The following is a 15,852-nucleotide window of genomic DNA, read 5'->3' on the forward strand; positions in this document are numbered from 1 at the left end:
GGGAGGGCGATTAGGTTTATCTATAGTGTCGGAGCGGGCGATTGTTGTGGTTGGTACTGGTGCCAATTTCAACTTTTGGCTTGTGAGAGGGGAGTTGGGATGATGTCACGATATATATGGTTTGCGCGCTATTAATGAACCTTGGGAGACAAGACTATTATGAACCTTGGGAAAAACGTGCTTGATATCTGGCCTAGGTGTGGTATGTACCCATCGCCGAGGTTGGGAGATCTATCTATCTAATCGTTTCGTGACCCACAAGTCACCGATATATCTATCACGACTTTTGGATACTAGCCAACGTCCCATATCCCTACCAGCCTTCCCTATCGTCAAGATTTAGATCCCGAGGTCTAGGAGCACCGCGGAAAGTCGGAAAGTATTCAAAATAGCTCGCCTAGAGCTTCGCTTTGGCAGAGATAGGAGCCGTAGCGTCCTCGTTGGTGGTCACGTTGCCAGTCTTGGGGGTGTTGCCGAAGAAGATGACCTCGACGGTCAAATCATCACTAATGAGGCAATTAGTCAGTTCTGTCGGTAATGTAAACGAGGGGCAGCATGTGATTCTTACCGGTATCTGCGCGAGTAGGGCGCAGGGAGGGTCAACAGTGCGCGGAGCATCTCGTCGTTCTTACCCCCTAACGCGTTGCGGACAAGATGCGTAGCGACGTTCTTGTCCTCGACTACGAAGCGCTGGTTCTCGCCGCCCTCGACGCCCCATTGCTGCTGTCTGATGGGTGTCTTCTGTCCATCGTTTGACTTGCTAGTTGTCGAACGCTCGACGGGCAGTCCCTTCTCCTGCGAGCTGAATAGCTTGAGCCAGCCGTTTGATGACCCCTTGTTCTCAGACGATTGCTTCTCGATCCACTGGCCGACTAAGCCGACGACCTCCTCGTTCGTGAGCATCTCCCATAATCCATCCGTGGCCATGACGACGAAGTCTCCGTTTTCCGGCTCCATCTTCGTGGTGGTGACAATCGGCTCAGCAGTGACATACGGAGGCGTCTTGAGGAGATGAGACGGTGTCTTGCCAAAGAAAGACCTCTTCATGCGCTCCGAGGTTTCGCGGGACCACTTGTAGATCGCGTCACCGAACGCACGAGACGGCTCTAGGCCACCGAGGATGCGGCCGTTCTTGACGACATACGGCTCATTCGGATGGGCCTTGCGGAGGCGGGCTTCTTCATCTGGGGCACCTCCGGTCTGGTCGACGGACAATGGGGTTGCGACCCATTTGCCACCAGCGCCTCGGCGGCCAAGAACTGCGCGCGAGTCACCGGTGCAGGCGACTCGGAGGAGCTTGGAGTTGCTATCGTAGAACGACAGGAGAGCACAGGCCCCTGAAAGGGCTGGGGCGAGCATCTCAGCAGCGGCGAGCTTTGAGTTTGCCTTCATGACCTTTTCAACGCTCTCATGTACAATTTCGTGGTCGAGTCTGTTGAAGCCGGTCTTAATCGCAGCTTCGATAGCTTCTGAGGTAGGGGAGGTAAGAGTAGGATCGATAAGCGCAGCTTTGTATGTACTGTTCAATTCGCGGGCGACATAGTTAATAAGGGTTTGCCTGAGTTTGGCGGAAGTTGTCCACCCGCTGTTGGAATATTAGCCGATGTAGGTTCGTTTGTTTCAAGCCTTCCATACCTGTGTCCATCGTATACACCCCAGAACATCCAGTCGCTGCTAGGGTTCCCTGATTCTGCGGTGGCAACCGCATGAGGCACCTCGACTATCTTCTCGGAGTGATCATCCTCGATGGGGTCATTGCTGGGAATTTGCACCACATCGTATCTCACAACACCTTGGCCACGGCCAACAAAGTATGATTCTTCGTTTGTCCGCAGCTTCTGTGTCGCTTGTTCCGCAGTGAGCATCTCTAAAACCTTCCGACCAGAGTTGTCGGTATATTTTGAGATGGGTTCGTCGCCTTCAATAGATCCGGTGTAGATTGAGTCCGCAGTCACCACAACCGCTTGTCGGGTATTCGCCGATGGTACCGTACTGGTCTCCGCCGCGTTCGCGCCAGAATAGGCGGACGTAGTGAGGCTTTGGCTTTGCCCCTTTGATGACTCCGATGTGGCAGATCCCTTGTAACCGTACCAAGCTCCAGCAGCAACCAGACCCGATGCAACCGCCACAGATATTCTTCTGATATGCATGGAAGACTTCAAAGGCGCTGGCAAGGGTTCGCGTCGGTTCGAGGTTGAAGCGGACCTTAATCCTTGCACATACTGCGAGGAATGGCCACCGCGACTGTTATGGAAGGTTTGGATATGAGCGCGACGAGCAGTTCGTAGTGCTCGTATAGTAGCTCGACGCATTGGAGGACTGGAGAGATCTCTGGACGATGAGAGAGGAAGGCTGGGTAGTCGACGAACCGCACCTCCAGGAGCGTCGCAAAGCCGAGAGAATGGTAATCAATAGATCAAAGTGACGATATATTAAAATTACAATAGCATGCTGTCCATAGATTAAAAGAACGTATATAACGTTGGGCGCTGGAGTGTGAAACCGTCACTGTGGTGTTGATGAGTGAGGTCCTAGACAATCAAAGACGACATTCAACTAGAGTAGCCACTGAGGTCTCGTGGTCCCTTTGTGCTTAGCGGAAGATATGCGGCGAGCCGAAAGCAGCAAGCGGTGAAAGTTCTGCCACTTTATCCCACCCCGGTGCGTCATGAGAAACACCTGTTGCCACGAGCTGTACCTACCATTTTTTGGGGGTCAAAACCGAGGATATTCGCAGTTTTGAGGATTGTATGTTCCTATATATTTATCCCCAAAGAAAATGTCTAGCCGCCAAATACGAAAGCTGCAGCAGCAACGGGAGTTGGAGCAAGCCAAACTACGAGAGGCAGAAGAGGAGGGGTCCAACGACGAGCAAGAAGACTACCGCCCACCGGCAAAAGCGAGTTTATTCTCCAGTTTTGCTGCGCTTCAGGATGAGGATAATGATGACGACGGCGACGACGATGAAGAGACGAAAATAGACGAAAAGACTCATACGAGCGCCGACGAAGCCGAGCCATCTCCTGCCCCGAAAAAAGCGAAGAAGTCAAAGAAGAAAAAGAAGAAAGCCAAAGCGAAGGCACCAGAGACAAGTGAAGCTGAGAAGCCCGAAACAAAAGATGATGGAGACGACATAGATGCTGCCCTTCGAGAGCTCGATATCAGCGGTAAGAAGGGGGGGGAAATACCACAGCTACCGAAGCTGGAACTGGATCCAAACTATGAGCGGATGTGTACCTTGCTAGGCGTCAATAGCCAGCACCTCAAAGTAGGGAATGAGATGAGAAATCTCTTTGGCCGAACCTCTGTTGAGAACAACGATGAGGCTGGCGGGCCTGTGCCACGAGGAGGACGAAGGCGGCAGAGGGCACAGCAACAACAGGTTGACCTCGAAACGGCATTGAAAGGCCACCATGCTCCTGGAAAGGGGTTGCCTGATGTGACTCTGAGGAGGAATATTTTTATACAAGGCAAAGACGAGTGGCCACGAGCAACCACAGGAGGCCTTACTATGAAGAAGGTTGAAGATATAGAGCTCATCGACGGCACTAACGAGTTCAGGTTCGTACATGACAATGCGTACGAAGCTGTACAGAACCAGTTTAGAATCTACGTGGAGATGGGCGACCCCCAGAACCTCATTGGGTTGCTTCAGAAAAACCGTACGCTTTGACATATCTACCCCTCAAACGTTTGCTAATACGAACTAGCATATCACATTTCACTGCTCCTCCAAGTGAGTAAGATAGCCAAAGACCAATCGGACCATTCGCTATCCAATGACCTCGTGGAACGTGCTCTATTTTCATTCGGACGAGCCGCCACGTCCCTCTTCGCAACGAAGATGTCCCTTGGCAAAGCGCGTCTGGATTTCGCCAGACCCGAAAACAGAGAGTTGTGGCTCGCGGGCTATCATTACATCAAGAGCTTGGTAATGAAGGGGACTTACAGGACCGCATTTGAGTGGGCTAAGCTTCTCCTATTACTTGACCTCGAAGACGATCCGTATTGCTTTAAACTCGTCGTTCACCATTTAGCGATACGAGCCCACCAATTTGAGTGGCTAGTAGATGCGGTATCATCACCAATGTTCGGCGACGACAGGAGCTTCACGGAAGACTTCCAGCTGCCATCCCTAGCCCTCGCCCACATGCATCTCAAGCACGGCGCAGAGTGCCGAGAAGTCCTCGGCCGAGCCATAAGGAAATTCCCCTACCTCTTCTGCCTGCTCTTCAAAGAGCTCAACCTCGACGACGCGCCCCCCTCCATCTGGGGCATACTCCCCCGCAACAAAGGCGAAGAATTCTTCTCCAGCGTCTACATCAAACAAACAAAAGACCTCTGGAGCACCCCCGAAGCCACCTCCCTCCTCGTCGAGGTCGCGCACGCGGTAGGCAAATCCGACCCCAAGGACATCATCCCCATTCCCAACGAATGCATGGACCTCGACGCCGCGCGCTTCATCTACCTCGACAACACGCCCGCGCTCATGTCGCTCGTGCCCTCGAACCTCATGCACCGTCTCCCGAACTCGGACTCCGACCCCCTCCCCCCGGAGGCCGAGATGAACATCTTCTCGCACCCGACGCAGCGCCTGGCGTTCGTGACGGGCCCCTCGGGGATGGGTCCCAATGGCGAGCTGGAGGGTTTCTTCGACCCCGTCGCCGCGATCCGGCAGCTCATTCCAGGGTGGCGGGGTCCGCCGCCCGCGACGGACGAGTTGATGCCCGGCGTGATCGAGGCCGGGCCGATCCAGGAGATTGTGGACCAGGAGACGGCGAATGGGGAGTTTGCGGCTGTCGAAGCGCTGAATCGGGAGGATTGGGCAGCGGAAGGGCATGTGAGGAATTTGGGGAGCGTGAGGAGGTTGTATAGGTATTTGTTTGGGGAGAGGTCGTATGCTACGGAGGAGGAGAGGGTGGAGGGGCAGAGGAGGTTGGAGGAGGTGAGGGCGGAGATTGGGAATAATCCGGAGTTGATAGAGAGGGTGTTGAGGGAGGATGATGATGAGTTTCCGGGGGGGTATAGTGATTATAGTGACGAGGGGGAGGAGGATGAGTTTGAGGATGCGGAGGAAACGCATGAGGGTACTGTGGAGGACTCGGAAGAGAGGCACGAGGGTAATACTCAATAGACCACCGCAACCCAAAATACAAATACCAGCATATGCGCCGTACCCATCCAACACGCATCCCATCGTAACAATCACACAAGTCTCACCACCACAAAACCCGCCTCGCCTTACCCTCATCCCACCGTACCACCTCACCCTGCGACGATCCGAATAAGCTTTCCCTCCCCCCCCACCCCTGCAAAACATGCTCACGCTCCCCTTCCCGCACCAAAACGCCATTGAAACGCGCGCACTCCCCTTCCCCGTAACAGGCTAAGCATCACATCACCACCATCACCCCATCTCGTAGCACATCCGGGCTATACGCCGAGACATCAATAAACATGCGCAGATTCTGGTTTGTCAGTTGCAAGTTGTAGTCGGGGTTCGTCGTTGAATACAAGGGCCTAGCGCCGGGCGCGGAGCTGACGTGCTTGGTGGTGCGCAAGGGTGCGCTAGGGAGAAGGACCCGGTGGCGGGGTTGGTGGTGTGCGCGAGTTGTGCGTGAAACCCGCTTGATAAGCGGAGGTAGGGGGCGGTTGAACTGACGTCGCACGGAGGGAAGGAGGGGGATATAAAGGCGTGCTGTCCTCTTTGTTTTTTATATAGTGCTATACCATTATACCCATTCACATACACATACCTATACACACACATACATACACACACGCACAAACTCAGCGAATACATACCTCTCACGATAACTACGACGGAAATAACATACTCCGCGATTCATACCAAGAACGAGATGGCTGACGCAACACCCGCTGTCGCTGCGCCGGTGGAGGCACAGACTGAGGGCGCTGAGCACACCTACAAGTTCAACGTGAGCATGTCGTGTGGTGGATGCTCTGGAGCTGTGAACCGCGTGCTGGGGAAGCTGGATGGTATGTGTTCTTCTTCTTCGTCATCGCTCTCCTCGCCCATCTCCCATCCTCCTTCCTTCTCCTCCCACCCCCCGGCCCATCCTGTCGCAGCATCCCTCCCGTCTCTTCAATCCCTCATCCAGCCCCCCACCACACCAGACCACCAGCTAACCCCCACCCAGGCGTAAAATCCTACGACGTCTCCCTTGACACCCAAACCGCAACCGTCATCGCCTCCCCCACCCTCGAGTACGACACCGTCCTCCGCACAATCGCCAAGACAGGCAAGAAGGTCAACAGCGGCGAGGCAGACGGCGAGAGCAGGAGCGTCGAGGTCGTTGCTTAGATTTGCGCGACTGGGGATAAACGAGAAAAGGGGGGGATCTAGGCGTTTTGTTTTTTTGGCGATGTCTCGGGATCTGAAGTGGGATTTTGGGGATTCGAGGATTGGATGGAGGAGGGGGGTGGATGAGAAAACCATACTTTGCTTCTGCCTATATGCGTTACTTGAAATTGTGCGTGCCGTCTCTTGAGTGCTGTGCTGTAAACATTATGTATGTCCAGGACTGATAGATTAGAGAATGCGCTGCTCAAATCTGAGGCGGAGCTTTCCTTCCTCTTGGAGGGGAATATACTCTATAGCTCTCTTCTCTTTGCCATCCCATCTCGTCTCCTTCTATCTGTAGAACCACTGTAAAGCTAGAAAAGAAGGTAGCAAAGACACAATCGACACACCCACCCCACCCAACCCGTCCCCTTCCCTTCCTATATACCCTCCTCCCCCTCTCCTTCCCCTCCCCTTCTCCCGCAGCCCCGCCCACGAAATCAGCCTCGTCCTCCGCCCTACCCTACTACCCTTCCCATCCTCCTCTCCCCTACTCGGTCATACCCGTTCCTGCATCCCCCCACCCGCGGCGTAAGAAAGTAGTTAGCCCCCCCCCCCTTCCGTAGTGTAGTCCAGTGCAGTGCAGTGCAGTGGTGTTGAGTGAGTGTCTAGACCCGTGGCGGTGCAGTGCGGCTGCTTTTACGTATACTGAACTGGGAAGGTGGGTGTGGCTGCTCTAGACCATAGAGGAGTTTATTGCCAGTGGTGGTGGCTTGTGCTTACAGCCTTAGAAGTGGCTTGCTCCTACCACCTACCCATGTAGATATAGACATGTGGCTCGTGCACAGTGGCTTGCGCGTTCTTTCTCACTGAAGGATTGTGGCTCCTCGCCGAAGGATTGTGGCTCGCTCCTATGTACTGTACACACTGCACACTTTCTCTGTCTTCTCTCACAAGGATAAATGGAAATGTGGCTCGTGGCTGGTGCTTACTGTGGCTTCCCCCTCTGATCCTATGTACTGTACTCTGCCGTTGCGGGAGGGGTAGGAGGGGTAGGGATACAGATAGGGAAGTGGCTCGTGCGGTGGATGAGGTGGCGCAGCTTCTGTGCTGTGGTGGGTGAATGGCTGGACTCATTGTCGGTTTGCATGCATGGATGGGGAGTGGTGCAGTAGGTGATGCGGATATGCGGACAGCTGCGGGAGCGGGAGGTAAATGGATGGGGTGAGTGGATGAATGGGTTTGTAAGTGGATGAGTGGATGAGCAGGATGCAGGTAAATGGAGATGCAGTGGTAGGTGCCTGGCAGCTAGCAAGCAAGTTTCCTAGGCTCCAGCTGTCTGATTTGACAAACTTAACAGCTAGACGATTAGACAAAGGTGACAGGTAAGCACATAGATTGTAAGCATGTACGAGGATGGGTTAGCAAGCAAGCGTGCAGCTGGTGATGCGGGAGTGGACGGGTAAGGTAAGTAATTAAGAAAGCACGCAAACACGTAAATGGACGCGTGGGCGGGACCGGTGAGGAGGCTGCCAAGGACACGGCTGAGGACTAAGATGGAAAAGAAAAGGAAAAAAAAACTTGATGGGGATGCAGCGGAATCTAGAACGGAGTGGGTTTGCGGGAGTCTGGATGTGAGGTGGGAGGGGGGGTTGTGAGAGGGAGTCAGTCAGGTAGAGTTAAGTCAAGTCGAGGCAACTCGCATACAAGTTCAGTTACAGTCACTGGCAGAGGCAAGAGTAAAGTTGTATCCAAAAAACGTATTATTATTGATCTCACCCAACTCGTGGGTGTAAATATTTCCCAGACTATCTTCGTCTGTCCTGTTCTGTTCCTGTCCTGTTCTCCCTCCTACCCGAGGGGACCTCAACGCACGTATGCGGAGGAAGTAATGCTAATGCTAATAATGATGATGATGATGACAACCAAGAAAAGATCCGATGTAGAACCTCCAGGATCCATGCATCCCCCATTTCGTAATCCAAACAAAAAGAAAGGAAAAGTATCAAAACATGCCCCATCGTATCGTATCGTACCATCCCCATCGCAATCGCTAAATAAAAAAGAATCCAATCCATCCCATCCCAGTTCTGTGAGCTGCGTTCAAAGCGCCCTCACAAACCCCCCCTCAGGCACAACCCCATAAACAACCCTCGACGGATCCGCCATATTCCTAAACCTCCTCCCCCCCTCCGCCTTCTCCTCAATCCAACACGACTGCATCACCGCATCCATCCTCTCAAACTGGCGGTATGTAATCGCAATCTCCCCCCTCTCCAGCACGCGAGGCGGCTCGCTCTCGCGCGTCCGAGAGTCGCGGCGCGGTCTATGCGGGGCTTCTTGGATCGGTGATGGGGCTTTGGGGCGGGGTGCTGGTGCTGGTGCGGAGGAGGCGGCGGAGAGTCGCGCGGAGAGGGCGGTGAGTGCGTCTTCTGCGGAATCGATGACGGCGTTGAATGTAGCCCCAATCTCTCTGAATCCGGATTTCGACTTCGAGCCCGCCTTCGAATCGGCGATATCAGCTAATCGCGCCTTAACGTGCTTGTTGAGGGTGTTCACCGCCGCATCGAGAGCAGCGAGGGCAGGTGCGTCAGCGAGGTCGAGAGGCTTGCCGTGCGTGGCGCGCAGGGAGGCGTAGAGGTTGGATAACCGTGGGAGAGCGTCAGCGAGGGAGTCCTCGAGCGCGGCAAGGGTGGTGGTTGCGGTGCCGGAGGGGGAGAGGCGGCGGGTGGACCGGATGGTGTGGCAGAGGGAGTGCGAGGTTGAGGTTAGGGATGTGAGTTTTGAGATGAGCGCGCGGAGGGGGAGGAGGGCGGCGTCGGGCGCGCGGGAAGGGGGGTTGGCGGTGCGGATGGGGATGGGGCCCCGGGCGGAGTGGTGGGACATTGTTGGGGATGGGGGGGTGGTGAAGGTGGTGAGGTTGGTGTCGTGGACGTCGCTGGGGGGAGAGACGATGAATGGGCGTGGAGCCGTCGTGGCGGTTGGGCCGGAGAGACGGGATCGAGGGGCCACTGTGATGGTGGGTGAGTGGGAGGGCACTCGGGGGTTTGGTCTCTGTGTGGTTTGGTGGTGGACGAGTTGTTCGTCGATTGTGATGTTTTTGTTGTTGGTGACGACGATGATGATGTGGTGGGTGAGTGTGGTTTGGTATTATAGTCTTGGATGCTCTTCAAGTGGATGAGAGTAAGATATGGACTGTTCGTCGAGGCAGGTGATGGATGTTTGTATGATGTTGTCTTGGTATGGAGTATATGAAGAGAGAGAGGAGAGAAGATGAGATGAAGCAGAAGGTGTGTCCCTTATATGTATGTGCATATGAGAGACGAGAGAGAGAGAGAGAGAGCAGGAGGACATGGTATGAGACCGAAAACGGAACTAGCCCCCCCTGCACACAAAGAAAGATGGGAAAGAGACAAAGACGTACATCTGCTACTTACGGTATTGGCAAGCAAAGATAGTTACCTCTTTCCAGGCAGCCAATGCCCCCTCCTCCCCGGTCCGAACCCCCACTTGACCGTATCGTCAGCCACTGGACTGCGATGAGCAAGTCAGAAGGCGCACTGGGTGGTAGAGTGAGAGGATGTGCGGCAGAGCGACTGCACGTCATGGAGTTTGGTAGGGGGGGTTAGGAGGGGGTAGGGGGAGGGAGAGGTAGCAGGGGGGGTATTTGGGGCAGTGACTCGGTCGGGGTAGAGGTCGAGGTTGTTCTTGGATGGTTTGGATGGTCAAACAGTCAAACAAAGGGCTGCTGTTGGAGTGGCCTTGCGCTAAAACGGGGTCACTAAGAATAAAGGCATTAGATCCCTTTCGGTCACAAGCGCGAGGTGCCGCAGTGGCCGCAGTTGTTGCCTGGGTGGCTCATGCACTGAGTTAGTGCGACAGGGGGGTGGAGGGGGTGGAAGGGGTGACGGACGGGGTTACTGTACGTACAATCAAACAATTTGTAGAATATGTACAGTTACATACTTTATATTTTTGCATGGCTTGGACATGGGGCACGAAGGGGATTTTTTGTGAGGGTATTAAGTGGTACGCACAATCAAACAATATCTACAGTTACATTTTTTTCGAAGGGGATTTTGTGAGGGTGTTAAGTGGGTTTGACAGGTGATGGGAGAGACAGAGGGGAGGGTTGAGTGCATGATGAGGGTGAGAGGGCGAGGGTGTGCGACGGGTACAGGTACATGATCATGGAGAGGTGTCAGTAACAGTCAGTAGCAGTCAGTGGCAGTCAATAACAGCAGGGTACTTCACATCCCACGGACAAACCCGCAGAACGCCTTGTACACTGCCGTGGATGGATTAGTGATGAATTAGTGGATTTGCACCCCATTAGCACCCAGGCTCCAGCGGGAAGAAGCAGGGGTTCTGTCCACTCCACCTCCCTCCCTCGCCGAAAAAAAGGGATGCATGCACTCAGTACAACCACCACCACCTTTACACCACACCCCACCACCACTGCAACCGTCGCCGTGGAGTCATGTGCCCTGCATACGAAGTGCAGGATTTGATGCAGGTTTACAGGCCGTGGTTGGAAAGAAGCCAAGGATCGGATCTTCAATCTCTGCCGTCATCCCTTCTCTGGCTATACACGCCAGAGCTGTTTTCGTTCTCGGTGAGGGTGATTCACACACCGGCGAGAGGTGGGATATCGTCATCGTCGTGGGTGCGATGGGTGTTTACCCCGCGATGAGTACCGCAACCACGATAACTATCGATAATGCGGACACCGAGTACCCCGCGATGACGGCGATAAACACGATAACCAGGACAATCAAGACTGTCACTTCTATCACCTCTACCACCACCCCTACAGACCCCCATCTGTCCCTTCCCTCCCCATCCATCAACCACCACCACCACCGCCGACCAGATCACCAGCGAGGCCGACTCCCCTCACAACCACACACCCGAGGTCACCCGTACCCATCACCAGCACCGCACCGCGCCCATCACCACAACCACAACCACCATCGTCATCGTCATCACCACCACCACCACCAACACTACCCGCCGGCCACTTCCCCAACCAGCTCGCCGCGGCCAGCACCAACGCGACCCTTTCTTTCCTATCCCCATCCATTCCCCATCCGTCACCCCATCCCTCCCATCCCTCCCACCGCGTTACCACCGCCACACACGTCCACGCAACCCCCCCATCCTTCGCGGTTCCAAAACACAGAATTTCTAATCCGAAAACTTATGCATACACTGGTACCGTACAGAAACCCGCGTAACCCCCTACCCCCCTTCCCCAAAGTAACACCCCAGCGAAGGATCGCAGGAAGGAGGAAGAAAACCATGCGCAGCTGGGCCACCATTTGGTCTGACTCCGCCCCTCTGTCTCCCCCCTCCACACCCATCCCTGCGCACCACCCACGCCAACCGGCAGCCCTACCACACCCCCTCCGGTCTAGCGCCCGCATAGCCAAAATAGCGCATGGGACCAATGAGGCCCCGCGGATACCTACTTCCCATGGATTTTCCGTGTGCGGATGGTGGTCTACTGGGGGAGAGGGGACTCATCGCTGCACGGCGGTGCTGCACGGTTGAATACAGTATGCCTCCCGCTGCGGATGTAGCCGGGGGAGTCATCGTTGATGGTGGGGGGTTTGACTGTGCTGAGGATACTGAGTGGAGCGGAAGGGTGAGTGACAGCTGCACCCCGCTACCCTTCGCCGATAGCACAGTGTTCTCGCCGCCTTGGCTGGATCGGATTGAGTCACTGATTGGAATTGTACGTACAAAAGGGCTTCTGGCCCGCGAGGGGTACTTTGTCTACATCTGATTCTGAAGATGCGATACTGTGTTGTAGAGTACATACATACAAAACCGCACTCCACAGCCTCCGTCGCCCGCGCGGCCACGACCAAGTTCCCTCCTCCCTCTCTCCAGGCGCGCGTATACTCTTCACTCACCTCATCACTGACCACAAGCGCCTCAAACCCTCTCCCTCTCACCTCTCCTACTCCCCAAGCACAATGATAGTGAAACACCTGGGCTTCCAAAAACAGATCGAAAACTTGTTGAACCAAACTCCCGGGACCACACTACTACAGCGTATTTCTATTTTCCCATATTCGTATTTCGTGTCTATTTCCGCATCATGAAAAAGCACCAAAAAAAGAAGATGAAACTCCCCGTCCCCGTGTTGCTAATTCCGTAACTCTGGGTTTGGTTGGTTAGTGGTGGTCGACAGCCCGTTTCGGGATACGTCTCGCTTACCGCCCACTCACCCCGTTACCGTCCCGTTTGGTACGTACCAGACTATAGAAAGGGAAACGGACACTGGTAAATTTAGACGCCCCCGGCCCGACCTTCGCACCGGCCCTTTGGCGCCGCGGTAAACTGGCGATGGCGGGGACGGGGTGGTTGTTTCATGGCCGCGATGGGCGAGGGAGGGGAGAGGTGTATTGGTGCTTGTGCTGGTTTTTGGGGTTTGGGGAGACGCTGGACAGGAGTGTGGGTTTATTCTACGGACTTTTATCTTCTTCTTGTTCTTTTGTTTCTATTTACAAAGTTCTGAAGAGGTACTTACACCGGAGGGGAGGGTAAGGCGGTAATGGTCTCCAAACCGGCGCGCGCTTCCAACTTTCTGCATTCGTTGATCGCGAACAAGGTCGAGAGAGGAGGTGAACGCCATGCCCCCGATGACGACGACGACGAGGTGAAGGATTTTTTTTCTTCGTGGAAAATGCCCGCGTGAACAACGTCGTCATAGCCTTCCCTATCCCCAGCAGGTTTTCAGCTGCCTGGTCGTCGTGGGGCCCGCTGATGTGTGGCGTGCGGCTGAATCCTAGGCTGCACCCACCTTCACCCTCCACCCTCCACGCTCGCTCGGACATCGCAACCCCAACAGAAATACGACCGGTCGGGGATTGAAAGTCAGTTGGACGAAAGGTGAGTGAGTAGGTGGAATTGGTGTTTTCTACGTCATCGTGGGAGGTGTGAGGTGCGAGATGCGAGGTACGATATGATGACACCGACGACCTCCTTTGTGACCCTGGGGAGGTGTCTATCGCGGCGGAGTGCAGTGCAGCGCAGCCTTGTGTACTGCACAACACCCTCCCTCCCGCTCGCGGCTGATTGATTACACCCGTTCAGCTCGTCATACAAGGCTATGCTATGCCATGCAACTCTACTGCCTAACCCTGTCACCCACGCCAGTGCGCGGTGTCATTTAGAGTGAGACCCTCTCCCGCTGGGTATCCCGTATCTCTACAAGCCCTTTACTTTACCATCTGTCGTTGGGAGGGCGGGGAGGTAAGGGTGCTGCTGGGATGGGAGGGGTGCCGAGTGGATGGTGGGATGTACAGTACATCGTTCTTATTTCTTTAACTCACCTGCCTGCTTCCTTATCTTCCCTGCTCCGGGAGGAGAGGCAGTTGGCGGATCAATGCGTCACTGCACACGCGCGTGTTTACTGGTGTCTTCCTTTGGTTTGCCACCCTACCTTCCCTACCACCGAGCCTTATTCTCCGTGTTTTTACGTTGTTAGGGACCCAGGGGGCTTGTGAAGCAGTACGCCGTGCACCGTTTAGGTTTGCCACCCTTCTCGCCGTTTTTTTACGTCAAGGACCAGGGGTTATCGAGGAACAGGAGGACATAGCGGACATGCTTTTGTCGCATGGCGCCCGGATCCAAGTCGTGGATAACTACCAACGATCTCCGCTCCACTGGACCGTGCTGAAGCGGCGGGAGCGCCTCTTGAAGGTCCTCATTAAGCACTGCGAACAGAATGGAGACATTATCAATGCCTATGATGTTGAAGGGAACACGCCATTGCACATCGCTATCAACTTGGAGTTGGACTCGGCCGTCCAGATGCTGCTGGAAGCGGGAGCTGATGCAAAAGCACCAATTAAACTTTTTACAGCGTGACAACGGCTGGTGAAGTTACTATGCAGTAACTCAGAACATGCCAAGGTGCTTTGCTGGTACATAGTCGGGGCTGACGCTGACATCGCCTTCCAAAGACTGCCTCATGTATCTGGAGAGGGGGGAAGGGGTGGAGGGACTGGGGGATCTCTACTTCAAATAGCCATGCTCAGCTGGGAAAGATACGAGGTTGGTACATCACAGTGTCGATTCTCGAATGTGTTAGTTTGAACCGCCACGAACAAAGCAATTCCACTGTTGTTAGCTGCGAGCGATCTCCATATAATGCCTAGCCTGCCTCGCTACCTCAGTTAGGATATCTCATCCACTCGCGAGCAGGCTGCTAGAGCTGTTCCCAGACTCTAGCAAATATTTTCCTTGTATAAACCGGTTCTTTGGACTTATTTGCGGACACGAAATAAGTACAAGTACGTGGGAGGAAGTTTCAATAGTTTGCGGGCTGGTGTTGTAATCAAATTGGTTTAAGTATAAGATTTGATAAATGCTTGGATGACCTATAATTTGAAGATAAACAGGAGAGGCAAAGCGATATAAATCTATAGCTACAGCGCAAGCTGGGCTCGGTCTATATTTGAGTATGTCTTGACTCTTTATAAGAGGCTTATCTAAACGCACATGGTCAAAAGCTTGGCCCCGTAGCATCACTCTCCTCCTTGCCCTCTGCAATAAGAACAGAAAACGTAACTTATTACATCTTGCGTTGCTAACCTGTCTACAGGTTGCTCCCTGATACAAGCCGGCATTATTATAGACGTCGTCGTTTTCGCCGTACTGCTCTACGGAGGTTTTGAAAGCGTGTGTAGACTCAGGATTCTCACGTTATAATTTTAAATTCGTCTACCTCAAGAGTACTTTGCCGCCGTGGCCCATCGTGCCATGTGGAACTGTGAAGCACGCTAAATCGCCTCAACCGCCCACATGGGCGCTACGCCGTCATCTGACAGAATTGATACTGCATGGCATAGAGACACTCCTTTGAGTAAGCTCCATATCTATCCCGCAGCTGTGACGCAGTTGTCCGAATCAAGCTGGTCTTTTGCCATGACCGCACTGCCAGTCTTCTCCTTCTAGGAGGAGTTTTCAACATCCGGAGAACTCAAGGAGTTCCTTCCTTTGTCGAATATGGCATCGATCTCTTCAAGAGTTTTGCCTTTCGTCTCAACCTAGAACAGTACCTGCGACAGCGTTAATGTCGAAAATAAGCAAGTAGACTTGACAACTTACCACAATAAGGAGTATGATGATATCCCAGCTTCCGTTGATGATGTACATCTTCCAGCCAATGTTCTGCAGCGCAATAGGCATGATGAACACAAGCAAGAGTCTGCTTAATGAATTAGCACGGACTAGCTGAAACGAACAACAGGGGACTTACGTCAGGCTACTCAGCATCAATGAAGAAAAAGCTAGACCATTCGCTCGAATACCATAACTCATAATCTCAGTTGGATAGAGGTAAGTGACGGGGGTCCAAGCTAGGGAATAGCACCCCTAGAACAAGAATATTACGGCCACGTTGCTATATATAAGGCTGTTCGACGTGCCATCCGGGCCATTGTCAGCGTAAATCTTCGCTAGACCTCCGATAATGAACAGACAGACAATGAGCAAACTCTGGCCCGTGATAACCGTTGGACGCTGTCCCCAAC

At 53.8% G+C, this 15,852-nt stretch overlaps 5 protein-coding genes across 5 annotated transcripts; 2 read left to right on the forward strand and 3 right to left on the reverse strand.

Moving 5' to 3' along the window:
* Positions 1 to 165: 165 nt before the first annotated feature.
* Positions 166 to 2,536, reverse strand: VE01_04184 (uncharacterized protein). The gene is made up of 3 exons (XM_018273659.2): positions 1,636 to 2,536; positions 569 to 1,585; positions 166 to 506 (listed from the first exon to the last, which is right to left on the reverse strand). Exons 1-3 carry the CDS (start codon positions 2,310 to 2,312, stop codon positions 398 to 400), a joined length of 1,803 nt encoding a protein of 600 aa, XP_018130495.2. The 5' UTR covers positions 2,313 to 2,536; the 3' UTR covers positions 166 to 397.
* Positions 2,537 to 2,698: 162 nt separating this feature from the next.
* On the forward strand, positions 2,699 to 5,404 carry VE01_04185 (uncharacterized protein). Its single transcript, XM_018273660.2, has 2 exons — positions 2,699 to 3,662; positions 3,711 to 5,404. The coding sequence occupies exons 1-2, from the start codon at positions 2,780 to 2,782 to the stop codon at positions 5,132 to 5,134; spliced, it is 2,307 nt and encodes a 768-aa protein (XP_018130496.1). The 5' UTR covers positions 2,699 to 2,779; the 3' UTR covers positions 5,135 to 5,404.
* A 276-nt stretch (positions 5,405 to 5,680) lies between these two features.
* Positions 5,681 to 6,581, forward strand: ATX1 (Cytosolic copper metallochaperone). The gene is made up of 2 exons (XM_018273661.2): positions 5,681 to 6,000; positions 6,162 to 6,581. The coding sequence occupies exons 1-2, from the start codon at positions 5,862 to 5,864 to the stop codon at positions 6,323 to 6,325; spliced, it is 303 nt and encodes a 100-aa protein (XP_018130502.1). The 5' UTR covers positions 5,681 to 5,861; the 3' UTR covers positions 6,326 to 6,581.
* Positions 6,582 to 8,407: 1,826 nt separating this feature from the next.
* Positions 8,408 to 9,190, reverse strand: VE01_04187 (uncharacterized protein; the record flags this gene model as incomplete). Its single annotated transcript, XM_018273662.1, has 1 exon — positions 8,408 to 9,190. The coding sequence occupies one exon, from the start codon at positions 9,188 to 9,190 to the stop codon at positions 8,408 to 8,410; it is 783 nt and encodes a 260-aa protein (XP_018130503.1).
* A 6,005-nt stretch (positions 9,191 to 15,195) lies between these two features.
* On the reverse strand, positions 15,196 to 15,640 carry VE01_04188 (uncharacterized protein; the record flags this gene model as incomplete). Its single annotated transcript, XM_018273663.1, has 3 exons — positions 15,196 to 15,270; positions 15,428 to 15,527; positions 15,579 to 15,640. The coding sequence occupies 3 exons, from the start codon at positions 15,638 to 15,640 to the stop codon at positions 15,196 to 15,198; spliced, it is 237 nt and encodes a 78-aa protein (XP_018130494.1).
* Between the last annotated feature and the right edge of the window lie 212 nt (positions 15,641 to 15,852).

This window comes from Pseudogymnoascus verrucosus (assembly GCF_001662655.1).
Source record: "Pseudogymnoascus verrucosus strain UAMH 10579 unplaced genomic scaffold scaffold_21, whole genome shotgun sequence".
NCBI classification, from domain to species: Eukaryota; Fungi; Ascomycota; class Leotiomycetes; order Thelebolales; family Thelebolaceae; genus Pseudogymnoascus; species Pseudogymnoascus verrucosus.